Source organism: Malaclemys terrapin, chromosome 7 (genome assembly GCF_027887155.1).
Source record: "Malaclemys terrapin pileata isolate rMalTer1 chromosome 7, rMalTer1.hap1, whole genome shotgun sequence".
NCBI lineage: Eukaryota > Metazoa > Chordata > Testudines > Emydidae > Malaclemys > Malaclemys terrapin.
In genome coordinates, this window is record NC_071511.1 from 95,437,769 (window position 1) to 95,462,362 (window position 24,594).

The window sequence follows — 24,594 nt, forward strand, 5'->3', positions numbered from 1 at the left end:
GTTAGTGGGACTAGAGTCAGTTGACCCATGTCAGAGAACCCTGGCTTGAATGTTAACACTGTATTTTAACCCTAGGCTTAGAATTTTCTGACCTGTGCTCGAACCTAGGGCTCTGGCATCCACACTGCAGTGCACAGATCTCAGTCAAAGTTACCCTATCCCAGAGTGGGTAGACAACCCGCTCCCCATTGTCAACACTCTAGCCCTACGAATGTGTTGCACTGTGGGAAAACACTACTGCCCACCTTGTTTCCTAACTGTAGTGGTGCCATTGATGGGACTCAGGTGCCCATAAGGAGTCCACGAGTACATAAACTTCATAACTAGCTCCTTTGGTGGCTGTCTCAGGAGAATGACTGCAGTTTGAGGAGGCTTTATACTGAACTACCATCTAATCTGAGAATTGGGCTCTCTACCTCTAGGCTGAGTCACATTGTCAGGAAAATGCCCATTTGCACCTGTTCTCAGGATAATTAGGATATCAGTGCCCACGACTTTCAAACTATCAAAATTAAACTTTGAAATTCTTCATTTTTAAAATGGGATGTTTAGCGAGGGTGTTTTTGTTTGGTTGGTTTTTTATTTATTTTTGTCTGTTTTGATATTTGACGTAAAAAGTAGGTTTCAGAGGAAAATTGTGCACACATCCCAGCCTGGCTGCTGCCAACTGCAGAGCAGTGAAGTGCATTCCCCAGGGCTTGGGTTGCAGTGTACTCCAGCACCCTCCTGAGATCCCTTATCCCTGCCCCTGCTGCACCCTGGGGGGCAGGGATAAAGGATCCCTGGGTAGATGTGGAAGAGTTTTGAGGCTGGCTTCCACTCTCTGCCCTCACAGCGCACATTTCCCAGGCACCCCTGCCCAGGATGGCTGTGGGGGGCCAGGAGCAAGGGCCAGAGAGTGGAGCAGGAACTGCCCTACAGGGAGGCAGATCGGCAGATCTGGTTTAGCATGGCCACAGGCCAGGGGAGGGATGACCCTCAACAGCCAGGAGCTGCCTCCCACCTGTCAGCTTTGCTTCCTGCTCCGAGCATGTTCCACGCAGCAGCAAGGAGGAACTGGAGCAGGAAGTGGGAGTGCAGTTGGCCAGGCAGTAATGGCTCTTCTGCTACTGGGAACTCTGGGATACATCTGGAGGACTTCTAGGACCAGAGTTAAGCGAGGGTGGCATGCACACAGGAAAGCAATAGGGCTCAGACCCTCCATCCCTGCAAGGTCCTGGGACCCTAGATCTGAATCCTAGATTAGCACAATTGGTGTGTGGACACCAGCGTAGTTAAGCTTGAGCCCAGGCTCAAGCCTGGGTTTACATTGCTATGTAGACATACCCTGAGAGGACTGGCAGGTTGGAGTGGCTGATGGGGGGGAAACATATGGAGACTGAGTAGTGTGTTCTCCTCTAGTGCTAGTGTAAGATGCAGTAGTGGAGTTCCTCTTACAGCAGCTTCTGTGGCAATGGCAGGCACACCCTTTGCAGAGCAGCTGTCTGGGTTAGCAGCAGGCTCAGTACCAACTTAAGTGAGGGCTAAAATTGTTAAGCATAGCTGCCCTTAAGATTTGGTGAAGGAAGGGTCAGCAAAATAGCTTGCGCCAACACCTCTAGCTACCAATTATTCCTGTCCATCATTCTCTGACTGCTTTGCACAGGCATTGCCTAAGGATTTTGGAGAGGGTTAGTGAAATAATTTTCTGGGTAAAACCCCAACTTTACTGATTCATTTTAAATAAATGTACTGGAAGTTAAGGGTTGCGGGATCCTTAGGTCTCTGCTACCCTTTTGCTGTAAAATAAAAGCCCAGCTGCTTGTTGTATTCAACATTCCCGACTGGCTTACATTTTTCATATTTGCTAGGTTACCTTTGCAGGGCTGGCCCACAACACTTTGGCACCTGAGGCGGGGAGCTCAAACAACGCCCTCATGCCTCCTTGCTTGGGCCAAAACTTTGAAAGGTCTCAATTCTGCCTTCTTCCTGTTCTTCTCCTCTGATGGTACTGCTCTGCTACCTACCCCAATAAAGGAGAACTAACAACTTTAAAATGCCTTGTTCAAAAATTTTAATTAAAACTTAACTTTCAAATGCCTGAACAGCAAATGTAACTTTTCTTGTCTGCATAGTAAACACTGGCAGTTTTGTCTGTTTGAATAATCAAAGTGGTGCTTTCCGTGTCGTCTTGGTTGCAAAGATTTGAACTGCTTCCTGAAGGTCCACAGTCTGGGCCAGCTCATGCTCTATTGAGATGGTTGCAAGGCCGACCAGACTCTCCTGTGTCATTGTGGAGTGTAAATGTGTTTTTATTAACTTCAGCTTGAAGAAGCTGCGTTCTCCATTGGCAGCTGTTACAGGAAGTGTTAGAAGTATGCGCAGAGCAACAAAAGCATTTGGAAAGAGGGTGGTCATCTTATTTGTGCACATATATTCCAGAACAGCCTTTGGAATTGATCCTGCTGAAATGTATCTTGAAAGGGCTTTCAGTTCATCACCTAAATCACTCACATCAATATCGCGCAGGTCATGATGTGTCAACACTGTTTCTAGTGTCCTGCATTGCTGGTGTAGGTCTTCTTCAGGTATAGTGAGGAGTTTTGGAATATCATGCAACATCCCAAATATACTGCTGTGTTCCTGGAGCTGCATGAAACATTCTTTAAGTGACTGTATTGCACAATCTAGCACCTGGTTAAAGGATTCAACTTTGAATTGTTGTTTAGGATCTCATGGGATTATCCCATACCTCGTAATCAAAATGTCTTATTCGGTGACTCTTGTATTCTTGAATGGGTGGGAAAATAGTTTGTGTGAAATTCCTCTGCCAACTTCTGTGCACTCTTCAGAACATTTTGAAATCCCTCATCTGACCAGTAAGACTGTAGTTATGACTTTGCTTTGTCCAGTTGCTCCATTGCTCCAGATATATCAAGGTCAAAACCTTGGAGTCTCTTGCTTACAACATTTATTTCAAACAGTATGTCATGTCACCACACTAAGCCACACAGAAATTTTGAAGTGATGTATGTTTCTGGTGATTCCATTTCCCTCTGCCACTGTTCTCCCATGAAGAGTTCCTGTCATAGCAGCATCCTCCATAATGGCAACTATGGCATCATCTATCTTCCCAGTTTGGTGTTTGATAGGCTTTATCGCCTCCACTCAACTTTCTCATCATGTGGCACTCAGTGGTTTCAGTGTCAGAGAGGATGTTCCCAGATGTTGCTTCAAAATTTGCCATCAATGAGTTGATGCAGAGAAAAATACATAGATGCTTTGAATTACATTAAAAATTCAACAGCCTCACTAGAAACTGATGCTGCATCACTGACCACCAAGCTCAATGAATGAGAACTGCATGGGACAAAAAAAGCTCAAGGGTTTAACTCACATCCATGTCTGCGTTCCTCTGCTCTTTCCTCTCTTGTTTGCACCATTATCGCTATCGCAATTCTTGTATCTTCCAGCTTTTTAAGAAGCACATTTGTCATACCAGCTCCTATAGTATGAATGTCAATACATTCTAGAAAATGCTCTCTGACAGTCACCCTTGCAGGGATATTTTCACTAGGTTCTGTTGTGCGTTTTGTAACAACAACCATTAAAGTCATTTGTTCCGTATGGCTGATGTCAGGTGTGCAGTCCAGAATAACACAGTAATATCTTGCTGACTTCAGATCTGCCACAAATTGTCTTTTGTTGCCAGTAACTGTATGATCTCATTTTGAATTGTTTTTTTCAATTGTAGTGGGGTGTGTACGTTTCTTGGGTGGTGACTCTTCTTGGATGCTCCTGAAGTACAGCATCAAACTCAGCCATCAGCTTCACAATTTTAAGGAAGTTTCCATTGTTTGGCACATACAGCTGATCTGAAGTGCCACGCAGTGCTAGGTTTTGGGCAGCAAGCATTCTCACAATGGCAACGAGCCTTGTCAGAACATTTTGTCAGTAAAGAGACTCTGATGCAATCTTCTCTTGATGCTGATCAACTCTGGTTGCCTTTAACCTTAGTCTCATCTCAAGCTCTTTCCACCTATGGAATGCTCTCTGGTGATTTGCTGCCTTCTCATGGCATGCCAGATTTTTCCAGTCCTTTGTTCCTGTAGAACCCATTGTGGCTGGAACATTAGACTGGAAGAGTTTGCAACAAAAACAGTATGCAGCATTCTGGGTTTTTGAGTATATAAGCCACGGCCTCTCCGCTTTGTCACCTTTGGGGATTTCACGCCAGTAATGTGTTGGATTGTCTTTGGGGAACATGAAGTTCTTCTTCGAGTGCTTGCTCATATCCATTCCATTAGGTGTGTGCGCACCGCGTGCACGATCGTCGGAAGATTTTCTACCCTAGCAACACCGGCGGGTCGGCTGTGGAGCCCCCTAGAGTGGCGCCTTCATGGCGCTGAATATATACCCCAGCCGACCCGGCGCCCCCTCAGTTCCTTCTTACCGCCCCTGACGGTCGTTGGAACTGTGGAGCGCGGCATAGCTGTTCTCCACTCTCCCTAGCTTAGTTAGTTATTCGCAGTTGTAGTTATAGTTATAGTTCTAGTGTTTGTAGTTTAATAGTTAAATAGTTTTTAAAGTTGTTAGATTTGTTATAATAGTCCAGGGGACTAAGGGGGTCGTCGCCCCCTTTCTCCCCCGGCCGCGGGCCCGGGCTCATGCCCAGAGCTCCCGGCTTCAAGCAGTGCGCCTCCTGCGCTAAACCTATGCCCACGAGCGACCCGCACGACTCCTGTCTGAAGTGCCTGGGAGAGTCCCACCAAACAGATAAGTGCAAGATCTGTAAGGCCTTCAGACCAAGGACCAAGAAAGAGCGGGACTTTCGGCTCCGGCAACTCCTGATGGAGGCGGCACTTAGCCCGGACACTCCTTCTACGAGCCAGGCCCAGGCACCTAGCGCCTCGGTGCGCAGTGCCCCAGCAGCACCGGCAATGCCGACAACGCGGGCGGTGTCGGACAAACCTCCCCGGCACCGGACCTCGTCGGCACCGCAGCAGGCACCTCGGCGCCGGTCATTATCCCCGGGGCATAAAAAAGCCCATAAGACGGGGACCTCTGTACCGAAGACGCCGGCTCCCCCAGTGCCGGGGGTAGAGCCGAGTGCGCCGGTGGAGCACCGGAAACAGGTGCCTCCAGCACTGTCGACTCTGGCACCGAGGCCGTTGAGTCCGGTGCAGATAGCGTCTCCACCGAGACCGGCAGTAATACAACTCCCGTCGACTCCGGAGACCTTCGTGGCGGCGAGAGACTTGATAGCTCTCACGGAGCCGGCACCGCCTCAACCACTGGCACCGACGGCACCGTTGACCCGCCCGGTCCAGTCAAGGGGGAAACCTGCCTTGATGCGCCCTCCATCACAAGGGCTGGAACCTCGGCACCGGTCCAGGTCCAGAAGCAGGTCCCCACGCCGCTCGCAGTCCCGGCACCGAATATCACCTCGGCACCGGTCGTACTCGCGGCCAAGATCTTCTTCGCGGCACCGCTCTACGTCTCGGCACCGCTATGATCGTCGGCACCGATCAACGTCGAGACGTAGTTCTCGGCACCGCTCCGGTCGACGCTCGACGTCGAGAGGCCGCTCCCGGCACCGGACATACTCCAGGTCCTCGTCGAGGTCCAGATCCGGCTCCCGGCACCGACGAGGTCATCGGCACCGATCGCGGTCCCGGCACCGTTCGCCCGCACCGCGCAGAGATAGATCATCTCCGGACCGGTACCGTGCGGCACCGCAGCCCACGGGGGTCGTTTCATCTCTCTCGGCACCGCCATGGCCGTCAAGATCGGTGTCTCGCTCCTCGGAGGACCTGTCGAGATCGGCATACCCCCCTCAAGGGCAAGCCGAGGAACGGAACTTGGGCCATTGGCAGGAGATGGCAGAGGACCACTCTCATGGACCATCTCACTGGTCATTTTGGACCCCGTGGGCGTACCACCAGGAGCAAAGGGCTCCAATACCATCGACCTCTCGCTCGGGTCACTCGGTTAGAAGGGCCCCAGAATCCACCATCTCTCGGCCTCCGCCAGGGGGCATGGAGGCTTCCGTGTCCACGCCACCTGACACCATAGACCCGAGTACAGGTGATGCTCCGGCCCAAGAGCAGGGGGATCAGGACCCCCCCTTGGATCCAGTACCACCGGAGGCGTCTTCCTCCTCCTCTCCGGATGAGGCAGTGGCGGGCACTTCATGTACGGGTCCCCCTCCGATAGATCTTCGGGCTCACCAGGATCTCCTGCGTAGGATGGCCCGTAATATGGACCTGCAGGCGGAGGAGATAGTGGAAGTACAGGACCCTATCGTGAACATCCTCGGAGCGGATGCCCCATCGAGGGTGGCGCTACCCCTGATCCGCACGATACAAACCCATGCGGATACGATATGGCAAACTCCTGCCTCTATCCCACCCACAGCGAGAGGGGTGGAAAGGAAGTACTTTGTCCCGTCTAAGGACTACGGGTACTTGTATACCCACGCCCAACCGTGTTCACTGGTGGTGGAATCAGTGAACGCACGAGAGCGCCACGGCCAGCAGGCTGCAGCGCCTAAATCAAAAGAGGCTAAGCGGCTCGATTTGTTTGGCCGTAAGGTTTACTCAGCCGGAGGGCTGCAACTTAGAGCGGCGAACCAACAAGCGCTATTGAGCCGTTACAATTTTAACTCCTGGAACTCTATGGGGAAGTTCAAGGAGTTGATTCCCCAAGAGTCCAGGGAAGAGTTTGGAGCCATGGTAGAGGAGGGTAAGAAGGTGGCTCGGACCTCCTTGCAGGCCTCCTTGGACATAGCAGACTCAGCTGCGAGGACCCTGGCTTCGGGTATCGCTATGCGGAGGATCTCCTGGCTTCAAGTTTCGGGTTTGCCTCCGGAGCTACAGCAAACCCTACAGGATCTGCCCTTTGAGGGACATGGATTGTTCTCGGACAAGACGGACTCTCGCCTGCAGAGCCTCAAGGACTCGAGAACAATCATGCGCTCCCTGGGGATGCATGTTGTGGGCCCTCAGCGCAGACCATTTAGGCCGCAGCCTCAGCGCTTCTACCCCCCCCCCCCCCGCCTCGTCAGAGACAGGACTCGACCCGGAGGCGAGGGCGAGGTGGTAGAAGAAGGTGGGCCGGCCCTCAACCCGGCCAGAACCAAGGGCCACCTAGACCACCTTCAGGCCCCAGGCAGAACTTTTGAAGGTGCGGTCGAGGACGGCGCCCCAGTCATCCCCCAGGATCCAGCCCCCTCCTTTCGGGATCGTCTCTCCCACTTCCACCGTGCTTGGTCCCTTATAACTTCGGACCGTTGGGTCCTCCGCACAGTGGAGAGGGGATACACTATCCAGTTTTCTTCTATCCCCCCCTCCCACCCCCCTTCCCCGTCCCTCTTCAGGGACCCTTCTCACGAGCAACTTCTTATACAGGAGGTTTCCACGCTCCTTGCTATGGGGGCCATAGAGGAGGTTCCAGTAGAGTTAAGGGGCAGGGGATTTTATTCCCGTTACTTCCTGATCCCCAAGTCCAAAGGAGGTCTGCGGCCCATCTTGGACTTGCGCGGACTCAACAAATTCGTAGTAAAGTTGAAGTTCCGCATGGTCTCTTTGGGGGCCATTATCCCCTCCCTCGATCCTGGAGACTGGTTCGCCGCCCTCGACATGAAAGACGCATACTTTCACATTTCAATTTACCCACCTCACAGACGCTTCCTGCGATTCGTGGTAAACATGGTGCATTACCAATTTGCAGTCCTTCCCTTCGGCCTATCCTCGGCCCCAAGAGTGTTCACGAAATGTATGGCTGTCGTGGCAGCGTACCTTCGTCAGCAAGGGATACAGGTGTTCCCGTACCTAGACGACTGGCTGGTACGCGGTCGCACCAAGGAGCAAGTTCAAGCTCACGTCCACATAATAGTGCACACATTCAACGAGTTGGGCATCCTACTCAACAAGGACAAATCCACTCTAGAACCTACCCAGAGAATAGAATTCATAGGCGCAGTTCTAGACTCCAGACGTGCACAAGCCATCCTGCCAGACAACCGATTTGGCACCATCACGAGCCTCATTCAAGGGCTCCAGGCGTTCCCAACTACCACGGTGAGGTCTTGCCTTACCCTGCTGGGTCACATGGCCTCCTGCACGTACGTAACCAGGCATGCCAGACTTCGGCTTCGCCCACTCCAGACCTGGGTGTCGTCAATATATCGACCAAATCGGGACAGCCTGAACATGGTGGTCACGGTCCCGATCTCGGTCCTGACCTCCCTCACCTGGTGGCTAGATCACAATGTGGTCTGCGAGGGGATGCCATTTCACGCCCCACAACCCTCTCTGCACCTGGTCACAGACGCTTCATCTCTGGGTTGGGGCGCCCATCTCAACGAACACCATACCCAGGGCCTGTGGACTGCACCCCAGTTAGCCCTGCACATCAATGTTCGGGAGCTGATGGCGGTGCGCCTGGCGTGCCAGGCATTTCTCAATCAACTACGTGGCCGTTGTGTGTTAGTTCTCATCGACAACACCACGACCATGTTTTACATCAACAAGCAAGGAGGAGCACGTTCGTCAGTTCTATGCCAAGAGGCCATTCGCCTGTGGGACTTCTGCATCGCCCACTCAATCCATCTCACGGCATCGTTCCTCCCTGGAGTCCAGAACACTCTAGCGGACCGACTCAGCAGGTCCTTCCAGACGCACGAGTGGTCTATCCGTCCGGACATCATACATTCCATCTTCCGGAGGTGGGGGTTTCCCCAGATAGACCTGTTTGCATCTCGAGACAACAGGAAGTGCCACGTGTTCTGCTCCCTACAAGGTCGAGCTCCGGGCTCCCTCTCGGATGCGTTTCTCCTTCCCTGGAAAGACCACCTGTTTTATGCCTTCCTTCCGTTTCCTCTGGTCCACAAGGTACTGTTAAAATTGCGCAGAGACCAGGCACAGGTAATTCTGGTCGCTCCAGCGTGGCCGAGACAACATTGGTACACCACACTGTTGGAACTCTCGGTTCAGACACCGATCCCGCTTCCGTTGTGTCCGGATCTCATCTCTCAGGACCACGGCCGGCTGCGTCACCCCGACCTGCAATCACTCCACCTCACGGCGTGGCTGCTCCATGGTTCACCCAGGCAGAGCAGCAATGCTCACACTCTGTCCAACAGATTCTGCTGAGCAGTAGGAAGCCCTCAACACGCACCACGTACCTGGCCAAGTGGAAGCGGTTCTCCTGTTGGTGCGAACAACGAGCCACGCTCCCGTTGCAGGCACCTATTCCTCTCATATTGGAATATCTCCTCTCCCTAAAACAGCAGGGGTTGGCGATATCTTCAATTAGAGTTCACCTGGCCGCTATATCGGCCTTTCACCCAGGGGAACTCGCGTCCTCGGTATTCTCTAACCCGATGGTCGTTAGATTCCTCAAGGGCTTAGACCGGATGTACCCACAACAACGTCAGCCCGTTCAGACGTGGGACCTCAACCTGGTTCTCTCCAAGCTCACAGGTCCTCCATTCGAGCCACTGGCCACCTGTTCACTTTTGTACCTATCCTGGAAGACAGCCTTCCTTGTAGCCATCACCTCAGCAAGGCGCGTTTCTGAACTCAGGGCGCTTACATCCGAGCCCCCTTATACAGTTTTCCATAAGGATAAAGTGCAGCTTCGTCCACATCCTGCCTTTCTCCCTAAGGTGGTTTCTCCTTTTCATATCAACCAGGACATCTTTCTCCCGGTCTTTCATCCCAAACCACATGCCACTCGCCAGGATCAACGTTTGCATTCCCTGGACGTACGAAGGGCCCTGGCCTTCTATATTGACCGCACAAAGCACTTTAGAAAGACGACGCAACTCTTCGTTGCAGTGGCCGACCGAATGAAAGGCTCACCGGTCTCCTCACAACGCCTATCCTCCTGGATTACGTCTTGCATCCGGACTTGCTATGACCTGGCAGGTGTCTCAGCACCGCACCTCACCGCTCACTCCACGAGGGCCCAGGCTTCCTCGACGGCTTTCCTGGCACAAGTTCCGATCCAGGACATTTGTAGAGCAGCGGTTTGGTCATCAGTCCACACATTTACAGCTCACTATGCACTAGTGCAGCAGTCCAGAGACGATGCTGCTTTCGGATCAGCGGTTTTGCACACAGCAATGTCTCACTCCGACCCCACCACCTAAGTTGGGCTTGGGAGTCACCTAATGGAATGGATATGAGCAAGCACTCGAAGAAGAAAAGACGGTTACTCACCGTTGTAACTGTTGTTCTTCGAGATGTGTTGCTCATATCCATTCCAAACCCGCCCCCCGTCCCCACTGTCGGAGTAGCCGGCAAGAAGGAACTGAGGGGGCGCCGGGTCGGCTGGGGTATATATTCAGCGCCATGAAGGCGCCACTCTAGGGGGCTCCACAGCCGACCCGCCGGTGTTGCTAGGGTAGAAAATCTTCCGACGATCGTGCACGCGGCGCGCACACACCTAATGGAATGGATATGAGCAACACATCTCGAAGAACAACAGTTACAACGGTGAGTAACCGTCTTTTTTTCACTTGCTGTGGCCCATGCAGTACAAGGAAGTCCCTCAGGCTACTGCTCAAGTGGGTCCACGGTCCTGGATCATCTAGATTTAAGGAACTAAACTCAGCAGCAGCTGTTTCTTGCACTTCCACCACACGCTTCGCTGATCTACACTTTTCTTCAGGCGTGTGCATGGTTACATCCATTGGAGATGGAGATATGGATGCTGCAGTAGCTGCAAGGTCACCTGCACTCTGACTAACTGGAAGATCAGGCATCTCCTCACACTCACATCCTCACTGGGGCCGGAAGGCTCACTATGAACTGTGTCTATGTATCTCAGGAGAGCTCCTTCCTGCTTAGATAGAAAAGCTTCCTTTGCTTTCTTTCTTTTTCCAGAGGAGTGTTTTCTTCTTTCACTCATGACTGTTGTTCTGTGCCAGCTATAGTGGCTCTCAACACTCAATTGAAGGGGACAAATAAGCAGGCTGGTGGTAGGGCCTGAGTGAGGGAAGCTATCAGTGTCTTAAGGGCCTCACTGGCTCCTACTACTTCAGTTGACTGCTTGTTCTCCTCAAGTGGGTTCAGGGAAACAGCAGGAAAGAGGAAGCTCCCTGAGAAGCTGGTGTTAATCAGTTCAGGCTCCTGAGGGTGCTAGAGAGATACATAAGAGGTTCCTCCTCTCTCTCTCTCTCCCTGCAACTCCTGCTGCTTTCTGTTATTCCCTCTCACCTTTTCTCCTGCCTGCCTGTTATGTCTCTTGTGCCCTCCTTCCTCCAGCACAGCACTCCACCATCTCTGTGCATCTAGAGCAGAAAGAATACATATGCACCAGCAGCAGACACAATTTTCTACACTCTGGGTCCTAGTGGCCCCCCTCCCCACAATCTGGCACCTGAGGCGGTCACCTCAGTTCGCCACATGGTAAGGCAAGCCCTGTACCTTTGCATGGAAATGAGTTACAAACTTTTTTTTTTATTAAGTGAAAATCAAGATTCTCCTTCACGGGTCCAGAAGTCAGTTCTGTTGACATAAGTGCTCATTGTGAATTTCTACCTGGTCATTTGTGAAAATAAGGTCCTTGATGTTTTTAAATCCTGTAAAACTACATTCTTAAGATTCTATGTTCTCTTTAGGTTAATGCATTGGACTGTCTTGGTCAGACTTCTCTGCATAGAGCTGCACATTGTGGCCATCTGCAGACATGCAGATTGTTGTTGAGCTCTGGATGTGATCCCTCAATTGTGTCACTGCAGGGTTTCACAGCTTTACAAATGGGGACTGAAAGTGTGCAACAATTACTACAAGGTACTATGTTTGTTTTAGGAAATAAGTCCATTTAAAAAATGGTGTCATGTTTTGTTTGATTTGCTACATCATCAGCCATTAAGAAATAGCAATATTTTATATGCTTGTGTCATCTGCTAACTGCTTCTCGGTATATTTAGTAGACCTGCCACTTCCAATCAGTTTGGAGAAACACTGAAAAGAAATCTCTTAGGCTAAAAGTGAGGATCAATTTTAACTATTTTTGTTTTGCTTTTGTGACCAGAGATAGATAGATATATACATAGCTTGGAGATTTTTTAGGTGGAAAAAAAACATGAATAATAAATTTATAAGCGAAACATATAAGCTTTTTAGGAATAATTGAAATTCAAAGACTGAATAAGGAAGTTTGACTGGTTCTGCAATATTCCAAAGTACAATGCAAGGGCCAAATTAACACAATTTTGGAAACCTATGAATTAGAGGGTATAACCACAAGTTAAATTTTGGGGATTATATGAAAAGCCATACATTGACTAGAATTTCCTGATTTACTTAAGAGCAGCCCTTGAAATACTATATAGTAGTCTGATCTTAAATGTTCCTTTAGTTAAATAAACTCTAAAAATACAAACAATTACTTTCTTTATAGCCCTATTTTCTTTTGTAGAAGGCATCCCATTAGGTAATTCAGATGCAGATCGACAGTTGCTGGAAGCTGCAAAGGCAGGAGATGTGGATACTGTAAAAGTAAGAATATGCAGTTTTAATATTTACTATCATGCATATTTTGTCAAACTACATTTATGTTGCTTAAAAAGAGGGAGAGCCTTTCTCAGTCTGAATGCTGTAGACTTATGATCCTGGTCCTGATTCCTTTCGTACTGCACAAAAATCCCCTGGTCAGATTTAAAGAGTAATATTGGCCATTTTTCTGGAGTCTCATTCAGTTCTTCATTGAAACGAAATAGTACTGACAATAGTTACAGGTTTAAAGAGAGGGAAACAGGTGATTCTCTTTGCTCTGTCGGAGATACAGGATCTCTGAAAAGTAAAGCCTTTATGTAAAAACTCATTGGCAAATTAAATGTCATGTACAGATTATAATGAATATTATTAAATCTTCTGGTTTTGGTAAACACAAGTAATTTTTCAAATCAGATATGCAGAACAGTATTTTATGACCAGTGTCTACATGCTTGTTTTTTGTTATATGTATAGTAATGTATGTTTTCGTCTGTTTCACAGAAGTTATGTACAATTCAGAGTGTGAACTGCAGAGATATTGAAGGGCGTCAGTCCACACCACTTCACTTTGCAGCAGGATATAACAGAGTGTCTGTGGTTGAGTATCTTCTTCAGCATGGAGCTGATGTTCATGCAAAAGATAAAGGGTGAGTACTCTTCCCAGTACTTATTATACAAGTACTTGAAAGCTGTTGTCTGTGTTTTGTGGTAGTTATGAGTCCTTGAATTTTGCTAACTGATTCGTGTTCTGTCTTACTTCAGATACTTTGTATTTCTTTGGAAAATCCTTCCTATATAATGCTATAAGAAATTCTCACTCACGCTAGTGCTATAGGACTTTAAAATATACCCACTATATAGTCTACAAGACCTGAATCATGTACTTTAGGCCAGTCAAAACACACAAGTGAGAAATAGTGATGTGTATATATAGTACAGAATATGCATTTTAAACATCAGCATAAATATCACACTATAGTAAAGCTATAGTAAAGAACAGAATTATCAGACATGTAGATGAACATGATTTGTTGGGGAAGACTCAACATGGTTTTTGTAAAGGGAAATCATGCCTCACCAATCTACTAGAATTCTTTGAGGGCGGTCAACAAGCATGTGGACAAGGGTGAGCCAGTGACTTAAATTTTCAGAAAGCCTTTGACAAGGCCCTCACCTAAGGCTCTTAAGCAAAGTAAACTGTTATGGGATAAAAGAGAAGGTCCTCTCCTGGGTCAGTAACTGGTTAAAAGGTAGGAAACAAAGGGTAGGATTAAATGGTCAGTTTTCAGAATGGAGAGAGGTAAATAGTGCTGTCCCCTAAGGATCAGTACTGGGACCAGTACTGTTCAACCTATTCATAAATGATCTGGAAAAAGATGTAAACAGTGAGGTGGCAAAATTTGTAGATGATACAAAACTACTCAAGATAGTTAAGTCCCAGGTAGTCTGCAAAGACTTACAAATGAACTCACAATATTGGGTGACTGGGCAACAAAATGGCAGATGAAATTCATTGTTGATGCAAAGGAAAACATCATCCCAACTATACATATAAAATGATGAGGTCTAAATTAGTTGTTACCACTCAAGAAAGAGATCTTGGAGTCATTGTGGATAGTTGTCTGAAAACATTCACTCAATGTGCTACGGCAGTCAAAAAAGCTATCCCTTTCCTAATGATTCCCAACATTGTTAGATAATAAGACAGAAAATATAATATTTCCTCTATAGAAATCCATGGTACGCCCACATCTTGGATACTGCGTGCTGATCTGGTCGCTCTATCTTTAAAAAAAAAAAAAAAAAAAAAAAAAAAATTGGAATCAGAAAAGGTGCAGTAAAGGGCAACAAAAATCATTAGGGGTATTGAACAGCTTCCATATGAGACAGAATAATAAGATGGGGACTTTTCAGCTTGGAAAAGAGACGACTGCGGGGTGATATGCTAGAGGCCTATAAAATCATGACGGGTATGGAGAAAGTAAATAAGAAAGTGTTATTTACTCTTCTTGTAACAAAAGAACTAGGGGTCAGCAAATGAAATTAATAGGCAGCAGGTTTAAAACAAACAAAAGGAAGTATTTCTCTACACAACGCACAATTCAACCTGTGGAACTCTTTGCCAGAGGATGTTGTGAAGGCCAAGACTATAACAAGGTTCAAAAAAGAACTAGAGAAGTTCATGGAGGATAGATACATCAATGGCTATTAGCCAGGGTGGGCAGGGATGCAAAATCATGCTCTGAAGTGTCCCTAGCCTCTATTTGCCAGAAGCTGGGAATGGGCAACAGGGGATGGATCACTTGATGATTATCTGTTCTGTTCATTCCCTCTGAAGCACCTGGCATTGGCCACTGTCGGAAGACTGGATGCTGAGCTAGATGGACCATTGGTCTGACATAGTATGGCCTTTCTTAGGTTCATATGTTCACAGTTATCCTCACTGATAAAATTAAGGCCACTTTAGTTGTCAAAAGAAGTAATGAGCATTTTTTAGCATTGGATTTTTAAAGACTTAAAGCCATTGAAAGGCAAACATGCATTCACAAGGGATACCTGTACACAATGGCGAAATTAAATATTAGTCTTATAGCGTCTCTAAATATATAGGTAACTACCTATTTTTCATATTTTAATGGCTTGATTTCTCTTCAAAGGTTCAAAAAATCTGATTGTTTTCAGAAAAGTTGTAGCATATTCATGGTGTAATAAAATTAGAGCTGTTTTTGACAGAATGATGTAAACCTAAAATGTAGCATATATTAAGAGAAGTTTGCTTAATCTTGTTTTCAGAGGTCTTGTCCCTTTGCACAATGCTTGTTCCTATGGTCACTATGAAGTAGCAGAACTGCTTGTTAAACATGGTGCAGTTGTAAATGTTGCTGATTTGTGGAAGTTCACTCCCTTACATGAAGCTGCAGCGAAAGGAAAATATGAGATCTGCAAACTTCTATTACAGGTACTCTACAGATTGATAGGAGGTTAATTGATGGAAATAAGTATGTTTGTTTAATCCGAAGTGTGGGGCAGGGCTTCTGTAAGAAATTAGATTTTATTCAGGTCGGGTTTCCAATCAATGGTTATTAAACATCTGAATTTTTAAATTAAGAAATATGTTTTAAGGGTACACTGTCCTTCCTCTCACAATGTGTGGACTTTTATTCTTTTGAATACATGATAGCTTTTCTCTACACAAGTTGAATGTGAATGGAAATAAATTACCAATGGGGTATATAAGCTATCTAAGAGCTAGAAATACTTACTCTGATTATTTCAATTTTTGACAATTGCTAAAGTGAGATGAGTACTTAATTTCTTCTGGGCTTTTTATATGCTACAGCATGGTGCTGACTCCACAAAGAAGAACAGAGATGGAAATACTGCTTTGGATCTTGTTAAAGATGGTGATACTGATATTCAAGACCTACTTAGAGGAGATGCAGCTTTGCTAGATGCTGCCAAGAAGGGTTGTTTGGCCCGAGTAAAGAAGCTTTGTTCACCGGACAATGTAAATTGTCGTGACACACAAGGAAGACATTCAACACCACTACATTTAGCAGGTTAGTGCTGTTAAATACTAAACAATTAGCCCTAGTCCATACTTAAGTCGACATATGGCAGCTTAGGTCAGCCTAATTATGTCAGTGTACGTACTACAACATTGCTGCCACCGATGTAAGTGTCCCACTACACCGACATAATAACTCCACCTCCATGAGAGGTGATGGGCTTATGTCGGTGTAGTTAGGGTGATGCAGTGTCCATGTAGACAGTGTGGGTTACTTACATCGCTGTGGGCAATTCCATGGCTCCATGCTGGAGCCATGAAATTAACAGGAAAGCTGCTCACAGCTCGGGCTGTCACTCTGGGGCGGGTGGGAGGGGGCTCCAGCTAGAGCCCAGCTGACCTCAGGGTCCTGGCTTCCTGCTGGGAGCCTGGCTGCACCGAGCACAGCAGCCTCCCGAGCTCTGGGTGCAGAGCTCCCCAGCTAGGAGCCCGAGGTAACTGCCTTGCTCCCAGTGGGGTTTGGGGGCAGCCAGGCTCACAGCAGGGAGCTGAGAGCCTTGGGGTGGGAAGCAGCTGGGCTCCCAGACTCTCAGCCCCCCACACTGCCCCTCTTCCATTGGTGGAAGCGTTATTGGTGAGGTGTAGTGTGGACCTGAGCCACCATAATTAATGTGGTGGCCATAAATTGACCTAACATAGGTTGACTTAAGTTTTTAGTGTATACATGCCCTTAGTTGACTACACTACCAAGTTTTGTCACCAAAAACTGACTTTGTACGCTCTTGCTGTTTTACCACCAACACTACAATGGGATTTTTGTTGTGAAAAACGCCCAGTTTTGGCAACAAGAAACTTCCATCCACATGAGAGACTGTCTTTTCCCCTCCCTTTATTGTTGACAAAGAGCCAGTGTAGATGTTGCTGGCTGTTTTGTTCACAGAACTGGCTTCCGCCAGTATCCCACAATGCCTGCCCTGATTGCTCTGCTCAGTGTTTTGATCTCTTGCTGCCCTGCAGGCATGCGTCCCTCCCTTTTCAAAGCTCCGGGAAGTATCTGTGTGCTGCTCCATTTGGTGAACAAACAGAGCAAGTAACTGGAATGCTCCTGTTCTGCTGATGCAGGGCAAGGGGGACAGACTGCTGTGCTGCTTTGCCATTTCTCAACATGGAGAGCTCACAGAGCTACTCATGATGCTGCTCTCGGCAGCTAAGGGGGCTGTGGGAGAATTCAGAGAGAATCCCAAGATATGCAGCGATCAGCTCTTCCTTCCCACAACACTGCACTGTGGGATGTATACCCACGGTGCATTGCTCACCCTGTTGATGATGGTGTCCCCAATGTGGATATGATCTGTCGACAAAGGGAGCAAGCGTGAACACTCTTTGGCGATTTTTTGTTATGTCTACACCCAAAAGTAGACAAAAGTTTTGTCAACAAAACTTGGTAGTGTAGACAAGCCCTTGGTTAGATTCATTAGAGTGGAAATGTACTTCTGTGGCAGGATAATCCTGAAAGCGTAGGAGACTCTGAGAGGTGTGAAGAGGCCTATTCATCTCAATGTGGTGATCTCGACTGAATGAGAACACCTTATGGAGATGAATAAAGTGTACCAATAGCTTTGAGATGTATGAACTGCCCCATTAATGTCCTTGGATGTTCCCGTTTCCCCCTTCCCTGACCCCCAGTGTTGGAGAGTCTTTGATATGCAGTGTGTTCTTGATGCATGCTCCTGGCATGCCTGTTCTCCGCTTCTCACCCAGATGCTTGCAGGGAGAAGTCTTTGACACCTCCCGCTCCCCCGTACTCCCCATCCCGACGAGGTCCCTCAGATCCCAGCTTACATGAGGCAGGTAAAGAGAAATTCTGACACCCAAGGGGGGCTGGTGCCCCCAGATCACATGAAGGGTGGTAGGCAAAGGGACTCACACTCCCAGAAAGATAAGCCCCACCCCCTTATCCCAGCTCACATGAGGGGAGGCCAGACCCCCACGTATGGGCAGTGGCCTCCCCATTTCTGGCACACATGCGCAGGCAAGGAGAGAGACCCAGACCTCCAAGGAGAAATAGCTCTTCCAGATTATGGTGCACACATTGGGAAGCGAGAATGTGGGGCTGGCAGGTACCCTTGCTCCTCTTCACCAGTCTCCTTACCACTCATCTCCATGTCCCCCTTCCCAGTGTCCGTCCCCTCCCATCTCATGTAACTCCCAACCCTTCACCTGAGTCCCCCAGCCCCTCTCTCCTCCCTGCCACTCATCCCTATTTATCTCTTTCCTCATAATTCCTCCTCTACTCATGGCAGCAACATGCCTTGAAACCTTTTCCACATTTCTGCCCTAGGGTGGGACTGGAATTAACACTGGCTGGGTAGGTGTTTTGCATTATTTTCAGTGGAATTGAGCCTATAGGTTGCCATCAGTTAAGATAATCACCATTTCTATACAGCCTAATCATGAGGAAATTTACGCTGCTCTTTGCAAAGATAGTGAAAACTAGCTGCCCTCAGTGAAGATGGTGGCACTCTGTTCTGCCAAAGAAGCAGAGGAGAGCACTGTGAGGAGCAGGTGACTATGGGAGGGAAGACAGAGAAGACAAGAAGGGTGAGATGGGAGAAGTATAAGGAAATAGAGGCAAGAAGGAGAATGTGAGGAACAGTAAACTGAGGAGATAGGGAGAGCAAATATTAAGGGAGCAGATGGAAGACATGAGATGTAGGTAGCATGGGGGAAGAATATGAGTGGGACAGGGAAGACCAGGAGGGAGAAGCAGGATAGTGATGGGGAGAAGGACAGAGTGGCAGCTGGATAAGTGGTGTCTTCTCCAAGCAGGCAAAGGAGAGGTTGGCACTTTGGTCCCTTTAAAATTGACCTTTGAATCCGAAATGTTCATACCCAATTTAGGGGTGGGTGACTTGCATAAAGGCTCAAAAATCAGTAGGCAAACAAAAATGCAATTTGTTTCTAAATTGTATTATATTTAAGCCAGTCTCATTATTTTTGAATGCTTGTATTTGACAGTATTGTTTCTGTCACCCTTCCTTAAACCCCGACACCGCAATCTCCATTTGTCCTCTTCTCAGTGTTGCAGCCCCTAAACTCTACAGGATGAGGCAGAACTGGCAGGCAAACTCCTCCAAGCTTTCTTACTGGGCCAGCCTCTGCATTCTATAAACTTCTCATGGCTTACCTCAGGAGGGTCTCCTATGACAAGTTCATTGGCCCAAGACTGTTACAGGCTGCCATTCCAAGGGGCTAAGGGGTGAAGAGAAAAGCAGGGCTTGTGTGGATTTGCATGGGGATGTTACAGCTAATGCTTAAACATTCCCATTTTTAAAAAACTAGGAAGTTAATGCACAAATTTTATTAGATGTTTGCTATATGCAACACAAAAGCAAGGTGTAAAAAAGTATGCTGCTTAACCGTCTGGTGGTAAAGGAATAGAGGGTATATTCTGTTGGTGGCTTAACTTTTCTTTATCTTGCTTTTTTGGTTTGGTGTCAGGTATGTTATCTGTAGTAACCTGAACTGTTAATCTGATCTTGTGAAATCTAGTGAGTTTTTAGTGAGACACCAAATCAGGATTCTCACCTGTAATGAGGAATTTCTATGTCCTTATTGACAAGTACCCTTCCTGCTTGCCTTGCCGCCCCAATTTCTCCTTAAAACCAGGCACCGGCAAGGGGAGACAACATGTAGCTGATACCCCGCCAGGACAGTGACTTTGCTAATGTGGGGCCAGCAGAGCTGGCAGATTGCAAGGGGTTGACAGCTCGGTGGGATTCAGTAGAAAAGGTGAAGGAAGGTGGAAGAAAACATGCTGGAGAACAGAGACAGAGATGGGTGGGATGAAAGTGGGCTGTTTTTGTCAGAGGAATGGAAGCAGAATTCCATCAGAATGAAGATGCTTACCTGAAGTTTTCTATTTAATTGCTCACTCCATTAGAAATATAACTCTTGGTAAATGGAGAATTTAGATTTTCCAACATCAGTGCTGATTTGAAATCCTTTTTTTTTTTTTTTTTTAAATCTAAATACTCAACGCCAAATGTCTAGGTGCAGACAGTTAACACCTTTATTTTCAAGTAAAGATGTTGAATTGGAGTATGTGCTTGCTTAAACATTTGAAATATTAAAAAAACATATAGCACTGGAGTACTCTTTGCAAATTGATTAAGTGACATTTATTGTGGAATTGAATACACGGGATTAATTTGTTCAATAGCTGTAGTAAATGGTTTCACACAGTAGCACAATTTGGCTATTTATTTTCAGACTTTTTCCCCTCAGAGGTGATTTAAAAATAAAAAAAATTGTATTTAATCATAATAATTATTCTGGTGACAGTTTTTCTCTTCCTTCCTTCCTTAACTGCCTGTTAGCTGGTTACAACAATTTGGAGGTTGCAGAGTACCTGTTACAGTATGGAGCGGATGTGAATGCACAGGATAAAGGAGGGTTGATTCCTCTACATAATGCTGCATCTTATGGGGTAAGAATCTCTAACTTACTATCTTTTGGAACAAATTGAAACTTCTGTAAAAAGTTGTGCTATGATGCTTTTATTTATTTATTTATTTATTTATTATTTATTGGCATTAATTGTGTAGCCTGACAATCTCTAAAAAGCTTTTGTCATTGTGTTATAATATCACCTCATTTGGAATTACTTAAAAATTATAACTGCAGATCAAATTCAACTGACTATTGCAGAAGTGAAGTTTTTAAATTTGTAAAATTACTGTTGGAAATTATGTTGAGAGAGGTCATTCAAAAACTATCGTAAAAACAAGCAGCCTAAAAGATGTCCTGTAAAACTGCTTTTCACATGTGCATACTAGTAGAATTTCAATAGTAAAGGTTTCACTTACAGTTCTGTGGGTGATCTTGTGAGATTTCAGACATCTGTGAACCCAGAGCAGGAAATAAGGCCCTTCTGCGTTTGGATGCAGTCTGGGCTGCTTTCGGATTCAGGGATGTGAATTCAAGCGCTCCTTAAATTCAAAGGAGTTTTGTATTTGGGATTCTGGTTTGGTCTATTTCTGTTTTACGGAAGAAAATAACTTAATTATACACAGGTACATTATAGTTCAGAATAGTCTCTTCTGATATGTTAGTGTTTATTTTTGATCTTATTGTAATTTAGATCAATTCTAGGAAAATCCAGAATGAAGTTACAAAAAGGGTTGATTAATAATTCTGAGAGTTTTGGTATATTAAACTACCATCTCGGAATGTAACAGGATATTTTATTTTCCAGCACGTAGATGTAGCAGCTTTACTTATAAAGTATAATGCGTGTGTGAATGCTACGGACAAATGGGCTTTCACACCTTTGCATGAAGCAGCCCAGAAAGGAAGGACACAGCTTTGTGCCTTGTTATTGGCACATGGAGCTGATCCTACTCTGAAAAACCAGGAAGGACAAACACCATTAGACCTGGTCACCGTAAGTGATGGGATCTTTTGAGAAATTTGTGCTTAGCTGCAGCTAGTGGTTGCTCGCCTGGTTTATTTAAGATGCTTTTAGACACTTTTATTCAAAGTACAAATTTGGAGTTAGTGCATAATTTATGAACTCTGGTTTCTTGGTTGTCTAAGCATTTTTGGTTATGCAAGCCGGTACACCCGAATACATCTTTTCTCTGTTCTCTTGCACAACATTACTGCAAAGTACTTCTGACTGCCTGATGGAGAAAGAAAACAAACATTGATTTGTTCCAGAATTGACATTTATCTATTTTTAATTTTATTTTGGGTACTTGATCTACCTATTTTACTGGCTAATGTATTTGACCTCAAAAAACTGCGTTAGAGGTGAAATTTAGTCTAACTTTATTAAAACCTTCTCATTTTATAAAACTTAATCAGGCTATTTAAGGTTTTGTTTTAGAGTATTATAATACAATCAAAAGCTTCATATTTTCAGAGTAATACTGAATGGATCATCTTGCTTCAAATTGGGATTTCTTGTTTCTAAAGTAAATTAGTAATGAGTTTTGTTTGACCTTGTGTTTATCTGGAAAAAAGTTACAAATATCAAAACATTCATGTATTGCACTTTTAATTTAGAACATGGTTTTTTTTAAATGTTATTTAAGTTATGTTTTGTTTAAATCTTGTTTAAATGAAAGATTGCTTTTTAATTGGTTGAAATGTTTGCATTATACTTACACATTTGTTCACTATGGCTTTGGGCTTAATTTTCTCAAGTATTTAATTCCAGAAAATAACTTTGCATGGAAGGCTTCCTCCATTTTAATAAACTGTCTTTTGATATTTAGGCAGATGATGTTAACGCGCTGTTGACAGCTGCTATGCCTCCTGCTGCGTTGCCATCTTGTTATAAACCTCAGGTTATAAATGTATCTCAAACCACCGGACCTACGGCTGATTCCCTGTCTTCCGTTCCATCCAGCCCATCCAGTCTGTCTGCTGCCAGTAGCCTTGACAACTTATCTGGTAGCTTTTCTGAACTCCCTTCAGTTGTTGGTACAAATGGTGCAGAGGGAGCAACTGTTTTAGAGAAAAAGGAAGGTGAGGCTTTCTTTTGTTCTAATTGTAGATGTGAATTAATGACTCTTGAGCAGTTTATATAAATAAAGTTAAATCATGATTTTGTTGAAAAATAATTTTCTTTTTCAGTATTTTTATCTAATTTAGTGAGTTTTGTGGGTACTCTTCAGCTCTTAATAGAATTTTCAATTTATGCATTAAGCACCTTCACCTTCTGTTATTATCTCTGTTTCCAACTGTGGCTTGATAAGGAGCAGATAACCAAAAGAACAAAAATTTTAACTCTTGGGCAGGGGTCTTCAAGCATTTTTTCCAAATAGACTCTTACTGATAAATCAGGTTTTAAATAGAAATCAAATAAATACTTATTGGAATGGTCTTATACACAATGAAATGTATCATAGGTTCTAAAAGATTTGCAAGACTGATGATTTATGAACAAGGTTGCTTTAATAACTTCTGTTCATTGCTTAAATATGCAGTAGTAGTAGCTCAACACTTACTTTTTTTGGAGGCCAGGACCATGTATTTCTATTTTTATAAAGAACCTAGTGCAGGGATAGGCAACCTTTCAGAAGTGGTGTGCCGAGTCTTCATTTATTCACTTTAATTTAAGGTTTCACATGCCGGTAATACATTTTAACGTTTTTTAGAAGGTGTCTCTCTATAAGTCTATATTATATAACTAAACTATTGTTGTATGTAAAGTAAACAAGGTTTTCAAAATGTTTAAGAAGTTTCATTTAAAATTAAATTAAAATGCTGATCTTATGCCGCCAGCCTGCTCAGCCCGCTGCCAGCCTGGGGTTCTGTTCACCTAGGCCGGCAGTGGGCTGAGCGGGGCCTGCGGCCGGGACGCCAGCTGGCAAGGGGCCGGCAGCCGGGACCCCAGACCTGGGCGGGGCTCAGGGGTCACAGTAGAGAGCTGGGTGTGTGTGTGTGTGTGTGTGGGGGGAGGATGCAGGGCAGAAGGCTGGTGTGGGGGGGGGTTTCAGGGGTGAGGGCAGAGGGCTGGGGGTGTGGGGGTGCAGGGCAGAGGGCTGGGGATGGGGAGGGATCAGGAGGGTGTGGGGGTACAGGGCAGAAGGCTGGGGGGGGGAGTTCATGGGTCAGGGCAGAGGGCTGGGATGTGTGTGGAGCTGCAGGGCAGAAGGCTGTGTGGGGAGGGGGGATCAGGGCAGAGGGCTGGGGTGCTTGGCTTGTGGGGGTGCTCCCAGCCCCCTGCCCTGACTGGCTCATGGCAGGGGGCTGGAAGGGATATGCCTTGTTCCATCCCCTTCCCCAAGGTCCCATCCCTACCTCTTCTCTGCCTCCTCTACGGAGCAGCAAGCATGCCGCTGCTCGGCTCTGCTCCGCTCCTCCTCCCCTTCCCCCTCTCAAGGGCCATCAGCTGATCGGCGCAGGGAGAGGGAGGGGGGGAGGAGGGGCAGGAAAGCACCATGCTGGGGGAAGAAGCGGGGGAGGGGGGAAGCTTGGCTGCTGCAGGACCAAGCTTCTGCCTCCTGCCCCCGCAAGGGAAAGCAGTGGGCGGGGGGCTGAGTGGGGCTGGGACCAAGGTAGGCAGCAGCGTGCCAATCAAAATCGGCTTGCGTGCCGTGTTTGGAACGCGTGCCTTAGGTTGCCGACCCCTGACCTAGTGTGTTCTAGGTGCCACCAGAAACAGTAATATGTAATTGTGTCTTCTTAGAAACTTAAATATTTTTCTTAATGTTACCAATCTCTTAAAAATTCTTGTATTTCCCCTTATTGCAGAAGTGTAAGTATGGAATATACTGTGTTTTAGATAATATGAGTGTGAAAGTATCTTATATATTTTTTATATTCAGTTTCAGGTGTAGATTTTAGCATAAATCAGTTTGTGAGGAATCTTGGACTTGAACATCTGATTGACGTATTTGAGAGAGAGCAAGTGAGTAGCTGTGTACAAATATTGGGTTAGAAAACTCTACCAGTGGGTTTCTTTTTCAAGTGGGAGGAGGAATAGTACTTGTAATTTAAGACCAACAGGTTAAGTTCCTGTTTCTGTTATCTTAGCACAGGTGATGAAGTCAGTAGGAAGTGAATATCATGAAATTATGTGTAGTA

The 24,594-nt window shown here is 46.2% G+C and overlaps 1 protein-coding gene across 2 annotated transcripts in view; it reads left to right on the forward strand.

Moving 5' to 3' along the window:
• The window catches only part of TNKS2 (tankyrase 2), a 77,257-nt gene that overhangs the window by 34,684 nt on the left and 17,979 nt on the right, over window positions 1–24,594 (forward strand). The window contains exons 12-20 of one of the 2 annotated variants that reach the window (XM_054033739.1): window positions 11,609–11,780; window positions 12,412–12,491; window positions 12,990–13,135; window positions 15,282–15,447; window positions 15,829–16,048; window positions 20,376–20,485; window positions 21,254–21,442; window positions 22,278–22,530; window positions 24,336–24,418. In XM_054033739.1, the coding sequence (XP_053889714.1) occupies window positions 11,609–11,780; window positions 12,412–12,491; window positions 12,990–13,135; window positions 15,282–15,447; window positions 15,829–16,048; window positions 20,376–20,485; window positions 21,254–21,442; window positions 22,278–22,530; window positions 24,336–24,418 (1,419 nt within the window). The remainder of the gene's footprint in view (window positions 1–11,608; window positions 11,781–12,411; window positions 12,492–12,989; window positions 13,136–15,281; window positions 15,448–15,828; window positions 16,049–20,375; window positions 20,486–21,253; window positions 21,443–22,277; window positions 22,531–24,335; window positions 24,419–24,594) is intronic. The other variant, XM_054033740.1, reaches the window with a different exon arrangement.